Raw genomic sequence first — 11,414 nt, forward strand, 5'->3', positions numbered from 1 at the left:
GTATTATTTTAAGCAACACATTAAGTTGACGAAACACTCGAGTCAAATGTAATTAAAGTCAGATCCACTCGTGTCTTAGACGGGGCAGTGATATCATAAACCTGTTAATGTACGCATTCAAACACTTGTTCTTTTACCAGCTGTATTCACCGTGAATACAGCTGGTAAAAGAACAAGTGTTTGAATGCGTACATTAACAGGTTTATGATATCACTGCCCCGTCTAAGACACGAGTGGATCTGACTTTAATNGACGCGGCCAACGGGATCGTAGGACGGACGGCTTTCGCGAAATCCGCTGGCCCCCTTTCGCACCACCATCACGAACAGTAGTTTTATCGTATGGACTACCGAAGAAGACCCTGAATAGGTGCGTAGTCTACAGTACGAGGAGGCGGACTGCGGGGGGTTTAAGAAAAACTCCCTAGCCACCTAAGAGGGACGGGAAGGCCCGACACCGGAGACGACCCGGGCGACTGTCGAAGAGGACGAAGCTGACTGACGAGGCCGGCGCAACCCCGTTAAGTTGTGCGTGTAGAAGCAGTTTGTGTGTGTAGAAAGCAGCGAACTCTGCGTGATGGTGGAAGCCGGTTCGGGCCTCTCTTTGAAACGTACCGAAACGTATTTTTACGATTCCAGTTATCGTTGTCTGAAAGGACGGATTATCAAGAAGGGTGGAGAGCACTTGACCTAAACTCCAAAGACCGCCCTGGACCCAGGTGCGACCCTGGCTCAATATTGTGCAAGAGACTTGAAAGAAGGAGGACTGCATGTAAGAAGTCGAGGGGGCAAATGGTGTCCAGTACCACCCCCGTCATCGAGTCACCAAATCTCGATCGGAAGGGTGAACGGATACGGAAGTGGGACCATTTATCGATACCGATCAAACTCACGTCGAAAAATGAATTTGGTTATTGGGTTTAATTCCTTAAAGTAAGTTACTGAAAAAGACTGAAGACAGGCCATGTCCAACTTTATACTAGCACCAAAACTAAACACCTCTGAAGTTTACAGGTTGACACACTAACGCTCAGGTTTTTCGAGACCAATGCTGAAAAATTAGAGGACTAATAAAGCCCCCAGAGTAAGTCAAGGCACGACCGGGTTGTGTGCTTTTTCCTGTGTGTAAACTAATCATAATAGCAAACCTGACAGAAGACAGAAGACACACTTTAGACAACGTCGCTACCCACTAGAGTCTGGTAAATTGCCAAGACAATGGTTGAAAGCTAGGAAAGGCGTCCTCCAGCTTAGTGCACGGGGACGCGTAGCAGACGCAAGTTAATGGGGAACCGACGGAGTGTCAAGAGACTACAAAATTACGAAGAGGCTAAGACATTTAAATCTGCCACTTGACACGAAGATCACGACAACTCGAATAAGAGGTACAAACAGAGCTGTAACATGTGATTATGAAACATAAGACACAGGAAAAATGCATTGCGGGGTTTCAAGAGAGTCTGGCACCGAGTTACCTGAAATGGAGCAACGAGAGTCTGCGAACGTCCGCACGTCTCTCTTTTACCTTTTTTCCTATTTGAGGTCAACAAGGAATATTAGGAAGTACGAACGGAAAGGCATGCTGGTCTGCCGTCCAGTTTTCGTTCGGTTTTGTTCTCGTGTAAACGACATTAGAGGTTTTTGTCGGTATCCGACAGTATAGGGGGGGTAGTTGATTTATGGTTGCCTGATGTAGGTTTGGACAGTAGTATAAACTCCAATGAGGGTCTGAGGTGGAGGAGAGCTTGGCGATCGTAGACGAGCAGAGCAGAGACATTCTGTCATACATAAAACGAAAGCAGGATAGCTAAAGGCAGAGAGCTGAGGGAGCTGCGAGCCGACACAGGCGCCATCTTCCCTCACTGTTCACAGCTGTACGGTCTCTCTGTGACGTCAGTGACAACGGAAAGGGGGGAATTACTCACACTCATGACATGGTGAAAGGTCGGTGGGTAAATGTTGTATTATATTAAAAATGGTCTAATATTTTAAGGCGACGGTGATAACTACGCAAGTCTCTTCTTAGCAATTCCCGATCAGGAAGTGAGGGCGTGGGGATAAAAGTTAGGTCAAGTTCCAGGACTGCCTGCTCAGAAGGGGAAAGCCGGAAGGACGAAAGGTTGGTTATGTTAGATTGTGAAGATGGAGGGGGCAGCTCTGCGCTTATGGGCTGTAGAGTAAACCCAGGTAGTTTATCCAATGTTTTAACATGACCTGCGCTGTATTGCGGACCCAATGGATAAGATCCCTATGGGTGTAGAAGAGGAGGGATGGTAATAGCGGGAGGTATGTTACATGGGGAATCACGGCACTAATAGAGTTCGCCACAAAGTAGTTAAAAGCTTGGACATACAAGATTTGGCTTCTGAGAAGATTGCTGGAATAATTTAAGAGCGGTACATATATTTTGGCATTTGGGAATGTGGCTCTGGTCGTTCTCAGAAGGCGACGGAGGTCTTTGGTAATAGTCAATGTGGTTTGATCCCTGGACGGATGGACCTGAGCTATGGTAATCGGGGCCTCGGAACTGGTGGTGGGGTGGTTGCGGTAAGTGGTCCCAATGGTGGAAAAGGGGATTGAAGGAGACAGGGGGGTCAACCTAGAGCAGGTAGGTGAGAAACTGGGTCGGTGATAAGAGTAGGTGTAGTGGTGAGGGAAAGGGAGGAGATGGCCAAGGTGGGGCTGCAATGAACTACTCTCGGGGTGGGAAGGCACCTGTTAGGTACGGGGGGACAGTCAGGGCCACTAGATGGTGGAGAGGCAGGTAGGACTGAAGGGGTAAGGTCTGGTCCACTGGGTGGTGGAGGGGCCCGTGTTAGGGGGATAGGTCTAAGTGAGGGGGGCGGGCAAGTCCTAAGGTAGGTGGGGGGGCCCGGTTGCCCAACAAAGGATGAGGGGGACGAGGATGGAGGGGCCGGGGAGGGAGTGATAAAGAAAGAAGGGAGGGGATAGTGGTGATACCTAAAGGTAGGGTAAGGGTGTTGGGAAGGCTACGGGGGGTGGAACGTAATAGCCGAGGGGGTTGAGGTCTCTGTGGCAGTGTTGGAAACTAAGTAGGGTTGGTGATGTCAAAAGGAGGGGTAGGTGGGTGGGGGTCTGAGGGGTTTAACAGGGAGTGTAACGTGGTAATAGATGAAGGGGTGAGTTTCTTGTTATAACGTTGACGGGCCCACTTGAGGGCCCTGTCATACTGGTACCCTAATGGGACCCAGGTTGAGACTGAGGTCCTGGAGAATGTTAGCATAATGCTGTTTCAGGATGTCCAGATTTCGGTTCATCCAGTTTTGTGTTAGCTTCAACCAGATTTAAAACTGCACTATTAGGAGCTGCTGTTTGAATTAATTAAGTTAAAGTATGGGCTTTCCTAGCCATACCGGGTGGTGGAGATCCAAGGCGAGCTGCCTCGTCGAGGATCTCCACATGGTGGATAGCCTGGAGGAGTTTAAAATAAGTTTCCTCAGTAGGGGCCCTAGGCAGAAGGGGTAGTATAGAGCGATTACGATAAGAGCCAGCCATATAGCTGGTCGGTAAGGGGAAGGCAGGGGAAGGGAGAACAATGGGCAAGAAAAAAAAAAGAGAAGAGAAAGTACAATGTAATCCTTAAAAACCAGCTTTAAAAACATTTAAGTACTGCAAAAAGCACGACCAATCATTTTAGCCGGCCCGGCTAAAGAAACTGGATGGCCTTCCTGCCTGTCAGCCTTCCATCTGTGCACAAACTTATCTCGTGCCCTCATTGGTCATGTGTGCGTTCGTGTGTGTTGGAGGAGGGGCTCTGTAAGGAAGTGGCAGATTTTTTCCGGCTGTGTATTTTCAAATTCTAGCGCACTCGAGCTGGTTTCTCCAAAATTACCTACCCCACCTTTAAGTGATGAAATATCTTGATTTATAGTTTGGATACAGCTACAAAAAGGATCCTATATTGTAAAATTCACAGAGGAAGTACGCAATAGTTTGTGTTCATTAGAACGGTATGTCACTTATTTCACAAGCCAATTCATAACATGATTTCTATAAAAAAGTTTTTTCGTCTCAAGGCCCAAACAAATGACATGAAACATTTAGTAAAAACACTTTTTGAATTGTCAGGTGGATTTTCTCTACACTTGAGAAGCTCCCCTCAGAGCTGAAGACATGATGTGTAAAATGTGTTTCAAACTGTGAATGCGAGGCGTCCCTTTCAATGTCACGGCCTATTCAAGTCTAAGCTCCTCCTAAAATGCAGTAGACCTTCATATGACTTGGGTGTTTTTGTTGAAACCAGCTCCTCCTGTTACTGTTTGCTTTCTTATTGGTAATTAAAAGAGCTACAATATTTGTGAAAGAATATCTGTTAAAATGGTGTTACTGTCTTTCAGGGAGGAGAGCCTGATCATACGAGTTATTCCTGTTTGTAGAAGCACAGCTTGTCTCAGCACATTCCTGTTGCTTGGACTCATTTGGCTGTCGCAAGCGTTGCTTTCACCTGGAAAAATAACGCCTGACCAGTCTGCCATAAAATGTGTGGGTAGTGTACGCCTTTATTTTGTCAATCATCAGCTAAAGTGAAAACAAAGGTAGAAAAATGCAAGCTTAAATGGACAAAGATGTGAGTAAAAAAAGAAACTTGTGGGAAATCTCGCTCCAGGGCTGCAAAACCACATTGCTGCTTCTACATTATTTAGTAGCTCATTATTAATCAAGACATATTACTGAACAAGCCTAAAATAGGTGACCGCTGACACTAACTGCTGCAGACAGTAGCGTTCTTACCGGCATGAGTTGGAGGTGTGATGGAGGCCTCTGCAGCTGTGTTTGGAGGCGTCATGACGGAACTGCCATTGGAAGACGCAGCAACATCTACGGTGTCCGTTGAGTTCTGCTGGGAAGGAGCCGGAGCATTGTCTGCGCTCCCATTGGCTAACTGGCTATGGGTCTCCTGGGCGACGGTGCTGGGTTCTGTGGGAGTTGGGTGACCTGCTTCCTGTTTGTGACTTTCCTGTAGAAAGAGTAGAAAGAGTCAAGGATTATTTGTAACATACCCTCTAGGATGCAGCATGTAGGAAGGGTGATTGCATGAATGAGGATGGGAAGTATTAGAAATAAAAGTATGACGAAAAAAGTGCTGTTACAAAGAGCTAATTAAAGCAATCTGCTTCCAAAAAAAACAAGATAAAGGATGCAAAGGATCAACCATTTACAAAAATAACAAATATTATGTCAAGTTACCGTTTTGGTTTGGTCTCCTGTGTGTTCTCCGGGAAGAGCTCTTCTAAGTCTTGCTCTGATGGTCGGGGTCTTAAAGTAAAGTTGCAAACAAGACATTTTATTTTTACACAAATATTTTTGGAAATCCTATATATACAGAAACACTTCAAAATCTTCTGATAGCAAATCCAAATGCTCTCCCAAATTGAACATTCTGTGTATCCATCGGCATCATTTTATTTATGATATTTAAAAAGAAAGTCAGTAGCTGGCTGTGACTTAATGAAGGTAACTGAAAGCAGATTTTATAACAACAATGACGGTGTTGACTTTACCCTAAGCTAAATGACAGAACCATCTTGGAAAATGATCAAATCAGTTCAAATATGTTCAGTCTAGATGTAGCCCCGTACCTTTGAGAGCAGCTGAAGGAGGCCGAGGGACTCCTGGTGGGGTTGGGGCAGGGTGTTGATGGGGCACCCCGACTTCCTGGTGCAGCGGAGGAACACACACTGCCCCCCGAGGCTCCACACAGCAGTGCAGCTGGGGTTCAAGCAGCAGGCCTCCCAACAGGTGGCCCCGCCTCTCCCTTTGGCCAGAGAGTGCCATCCAAGGCCGATGGTGCTGCTCCAGTGCATCCCCAACACCCCGCCAGTCACCCGGCACAGATTTGCTGAAACACCTGGAGGGGGATAGAAGGAAGAGAAAACAATGATGTACTGCACTGATGTCCACTCCCTGCGAGAGATCAGTAATGTGGCAACATATTGGTAGTTGGTCATGATATAGTGCTGAAGGGATGACATTTTTTTTTAGATAAACTCACAGATTAGAATTACTGTGGTTTTGAAAACAGAAAGTCGATAGGATTTTTCCATTGGATTTCCGATCATTGCAATAAATATTAACAGCGGCAAAAAATGTAGCAAGATAACCTTCACAAATAAACACACATTTTATGATTTTAGAGCTTAAATGCAGCCGCAAGAAGTAAAGAGCTATAAACTAATCATGCTACGGTTGCAGGATTTCAATGACGACAGCATTACGCTTCTAACTGGTCATTTGAGTTTGTGGGCAGACCTCTGTAGCTTCTTCTTCCATTTCTTATTTGCATGGCGTGATCTAGCTTGTGGTCATGGCTGTGTCAAATTACTATTTTTCAAGAGCACTAGAAAAATGCAGTAGGAAGATGAGTTTCCCTGTTCGGCATGATGACGTTTAATGTCCCCGATAACCTTTGTAGTCTCAATGACCCACTTAAAACAGTCACAAGTGGAGTATTTACTCATGTTTTTCAAGGCCCTTAACAAAGCCTGAACGTCCCTAAAGCGTGTGTCAACAACAGACCCCATTTCAGGCATAAAAAAAATTACTTTAAACATTTATTTGACTTTGGAATAGAGGGGATTTGCAAAGATGCGGACTCATTAGTGTGTTTTACGACTCATTCCTGCAGCACATTATGAGGGTGAAATGGAGGACAACAGTTAAATGTTATAAGCTCATTTGTGTTTTGTGTAGCGTGTGGTTTGATCAAAAGGATCTGTCAAAGGATCCGCTACCAGGCAGCGCTTCCCAGGCTTTTCAAGATTTCCCTTGTCAATCAATCAGGCCATTGTTGGGTACTCTTGGCATTGTCGAAGGCAAAGGGGCAAAGTGAAACCCACAGTGAGACTTTTCACAGATTAGGCTCCGACTGAACGTTTCTCAGAAGAGCAGACAAGCAGCCGCGATTTCAGCAGTTGGAGAGAGGAAGTTAAGCTTTTCCCTGACAAAACAAGACACTGATTAAAACCCAAAGCACAGTTTGCGGTACGCACCAAACTCCTCCCTCCGAGCCAGAACACATCAGAGTCATATCAGCAGTGCAGTGCAGTGAGCTGGTACACTAAGCTGCCCTTTGTGCGTGTTACTCTTCCAGGGCTTGGCCAACAACTAATCTTAGTCAAGTACGAAATGAGACAATGAAATCCAGCTGTTCTCTAACATGCGCAAGTAATTGTGTAGACAGCTACAAACAATGGAATACTAGGGACTGTTAAATATCACATAATGTGAAATACTACGGAATGTAAAATACTACGGAATGTAAAATACTACGGACGGTAAAACAGGGTGAATTGAGATGTTATAACTCACAACTACTCAAATGAATGACCACCAAAACACAAAAGGTCAAACTAGCTATATATACATAAAGACAAATAAAAACTGCTGTGTCACTGTAAATTATGGAAACTGCAATGACAATGAAAATTGTTTTATTTCTGTGTTGCAGTTCTGAAAGGTCGACACAGGGAAGCTGATCAAATCAAAACAAGTGTACTATCCCAGAATGGAAATACTGGTTGTTTTCATCGTATTCATTTATTAACAGCCTAGTATTCTGCACTGCATTTGGAAATCTACTGCCAATAGATGTAGCTAAAGTCTCCTACAAGGCTGAGTGACCGGATAAATAAAGATATGTATATATATATTTTCATGACGAGGCAATCACAAAAAGGTGAATCAAATTGCTGAATAATAAAATGTAATACCAGCATTTCCGAAACTAGTGTTTCTTAAACTCAAAGGAAAACCTGAACAACATAGCTTATGAGACCCTGCTGTACCCATAACTGTTGCTGCCATGGCAACAAGAAGGCTAAGGTTGACTTTATGGGATGTCAGTTTAACTGAAGTCTGGAAAAACACAGGTCTTGCCCCACACAGGAAACACACAGAAGCCTGAGTTTGTTGTCCCCCACCCCTCAACACACACATGCACAATGTCCACTCACAGAGGCACACACAGACACAGACACACAGTAGGGTTGCCAACGGTTCTGTGTCTCTCCACCTCAGATTAGGAGGCCAGTAAACAATCAAATTATCATAACAAGATTCCAAGAAGGATGCAGTCCCGCCCTGAGTAATCAAAGGCGTGTGAATCTACAGTGCAGATTAACACATGTGGTTCAGTCAGTTGTGTTTAGGGTAACAATTGTTTGTCTTACCTGTGGGAGAAGACAAGACTAAGAGGTAGGTCAACGTCAGGAGGAGGAGGTGAGGTAAGCTCCAGGTGAGCAGCTTGTGGTGTGCATAGGACATGGCGACCAAGGACCTAGGAACATTTGATAAAACCAAGTTAGTATTATTAATAATAATAAATTATATTTATATAGCAATTTCCTCAAACTCAAAGACTCTTTACAGTATAAGGCAGAGTGTACAAACAAAGACAGTCAACAGGGATGGATTGATTGGGGGGGTAGACAGAGGTGAAGAGATTAGTTTTGAGGCGGGACTGGATTTTTTTTTTTAAATATATATATTTGCATCGGACACTTTCATTGAGTGTTTAAAGGAAGCGTCAAATGGAATATTTTGATGATGTCGCCACCCTAAAATAAAATACTTGAATGATTGAACATAACTCAATTTATACTGTAATAGTGATAGTTCACCAACTATCTTAAATTAATATAACTCAGTGACTTGAGTTATTTAGTGTAATATTTTCCGAGCCAGAACAGATTTTGTGGTTAATCAAATGTTATTTATCGAGCTGTTAAAATGCTGCCAGACCACATTGTTAATTTGGTGAGTGCAGCAAAGAGGTGGCTGGTTTTTGACTGCAGTGAAAATAGTGTCCTTGAAAAGGTGAACGCCCACAAATATGGATTGAGGAGGATTATTTTGTTACATAAAATCATGATTGAGTTTTGGATTAGCTAACAATTCAGTGGTTAGTGTGTTTTAATGTTAATTCTATCTTCATTTAACAGAAGTGGACAACCAAAATAACATGAAATAACAAAACATTAAATGGAATAGTTGTGAAATACACTTTATGGCTCTGATGCCAAGAGTTAAAGGAGAAAACACATTCATGTCTGTAATAATTTGAGAGGTAAACACTCAAGATATTAGAAGCATGCGTTCACAAAACCGTAAGTGTCACACTGAGACTGAACAAGAAAATATTTAGATTAGAAGGTTATTTCTAATTGTCATCACAGCCTCTCATTAATTTTACATTCTGATCTCTCTCTCATCCCCAATCAACATATGGCAGAAGAAGATATACTTAATACCTTTCTCCCGGCCAGGCGCAGGAAGAAGGAGAGTGATAGGGAGAGGAGTTAGGTGGGCAGCCAGGTGCTGTGGGGCGATGGGTGAAGACGGGTCAACGCCAGAACTCTGAGGAGATCCAACATGGCCGTCTCCGGTGCCTTCACCGGCTCAAAACTTCAAACAAAACTAGAGAGCGCAAAAAAAAAAAGAATATAAAGGGGTTGATAAGTGGATCATTCTATGTCATTGATGAACCGACCTGGACCACATAGGATTGAGCGTTCAATATTACCATATACTGGCTCTTAGTTGAAATGAATCCATTCTTTCCATTATTATGTTGTCCAAATAAATGTTTCAATGTGAACTCAAACTCAAAAGTGAGTTATTGATGTCTTTGTTTTCCACATGACAAGACTAAGTGGGAAATGTTGTATACACAGTGCTTTAGCCCTTTAGAGAAGCACTCAAAATAATCTGAAAAGCTTATATAACATCAACTTTATAACAAAAGTTAATGCAAATTACATTCAACTCCTTTAACTGCAGAGAGCAAAAATAGGAATGTTTCTTCAAATCATTTTACTTTAAGTATAGTTGGAACGTAGCATTGAAAAGATGGTCACGACAAACACTATGTCATCAAAACACAGAGGGAGAAGGAAAACATAAATGATATAGTTTAGTGGTCTGTTGGAAACACACACTTCACTTCTGGCTTATATAAGAAATTAGGATACCATCTACGTTTGTTATTATTTACAACAAAGAAAAACATTTCCTGATTGAGCCTATAGCCGATAACAAATTCTGCTAACATCCTGTTGGCTATGACTCTTAAGAAAGTGAAACATGTTTCACATTCCTCCCGACTCATATGCTAATAATAACTTTGCATATAAGGTAAAAGGTGATAAGCGGTGACAAGTAAAAGTTCAGATTTAAATAACATACTTCTATGACAGGTGTTTAGTACCTCTGTCATAGCCGGAGGCATATCTCAAAACACTATACAACAACGTTTATTATGTCATCTCTGTCATTGGTCGTGGTCATAGCATAACAACAAATTACCCAGCCTGTATGTTCATAACAGAAGGGAACATTTGAAGTGGTTAATAGCTGGGTATAAGGGACTGCATGCAAAAAAATGCATGTCTACCCCTCTTCTTAAAGTCTTGTCTAGAGACTTAAGAGCTGTCCCAATCTAAAGTTACTTTATCCATTTTAACAACACTATAGTAAATATAACACATGTTATGATAAAGTCACAGGCCATCCAGGCCCTTTGGGTAACATCCTAACACTTAATGTTCTTTCCTACAGGAAGTGTGATGAGGAAGTTTCTCATTTCAACGCAATTACTGAAGATAATACATTCATGCTGCAGAATAATTACCGGGCTGAATGAGTCACAAGAAAAAGGATCAAGATGCGGACTGCACAAAAAAAGAATGAGGAACAATAGGTTCCCAGCTTATAGGGATCTGTTGTCTTGAGATCCAAAAGTAAATTCTTTCAGGTAAACTAACACTCCAGGAAGGCACACTCATGATTTGATGAGGAATGCATGATGTAAAACAGCACGTTTCCCCCTCCAACATTTCCATTGCAAGTTCTGACAGCAGAATGGGATAAAAAAAAAAAGAAAAGAAAAAAGGGGGGAGTGAACAGTACAAGTTCTGGGACACTGTGTTCAACACGTATGCAAGCTTCTTCTACCACAACGTCCCACCAGGAGACTATTATGGAGCAATGCAGAAATGAAGCAAGCAGCTTTCACAAGCATCTGCTGTGCAGACTGTGTAGATGTCGGCTAAGCACTGTATATCCATATTGTTGAAAATAATATTACTTTTTCTCTGTTTGTCAGTATTTAAAAAAGACATGCACATGGTGATACTTGGTCTGTAAAATCCCACTCTGTAATATTTCAAGATAGCAGATTACCTTGGTTAAGGCTGTTAAAACCGTGATATAAAAATGTTCAAAGGTTATCACTCGGCACAGATCACACACTCTCACGAACTGCTGACACAAACCTGTATGATCCACATGTCAATCTGCATTCCTGCGAATGGACACTTGAGCCCCAGCACTCTCCTTCAGTGCTATAATCAACAGCTCAGTAAATCCCAAATGCACAAACGGTCATCAGTCCTCCAG

At 42.9% G+C, this 11,414-nt stretch overlaps 1 protein-coding gene across 1 annotated transcript; it reads right to left on the bottom strand.

Annotated features, from left to right (window-relative positions):
- Nucleotides 1-4,722: 4,722 nt before the first annotated feature.
- On the bottom strand, nt 4,723-10,785 carry LOC104962775 (uncharacterized). The gene is made up of 6 exons (XM_010791279.1): nt 10,648-10,785; nt 9,269-9,434; nt 8,189-8,295; nt 5,600-5,868; nt 5,208-5,276; nt 4,723-4,977 (listed from the first exon to the last, which is right to left on the bottom strand). The coding sequence occupies exons 3-6, from the start codon at nt 8,280-8,282 to the stop codon at nt 4,723-4,725; spliced, it is 687 nt and encodes a 228-aa protein (XP_010789581.1). The 5' UTR covers nt 8,283-8,295; nt 9,269-9,434; nt 10,648-10,785.
- Nucleotides 10,786-11,414: the final 629 nt, after the last annotated feature.

Source organism: Notothenia coriiceps, unplaced genomic scaffold (genome assembly GCF_000735185.1).
Source record: "Notothenia coriiceps isolate Sejong01 unplaced genomic scaffold, NC01 NC01_scaffold00035357, whole genome shotgun sequence".
In the NCBI taxonomy this organism is placed as follows: Eukaryota; Metazoa; Chordata; class Actinopteri; order Perciformes; family Nototheniidae; genus Notothenia; species Notothenia coriiceps.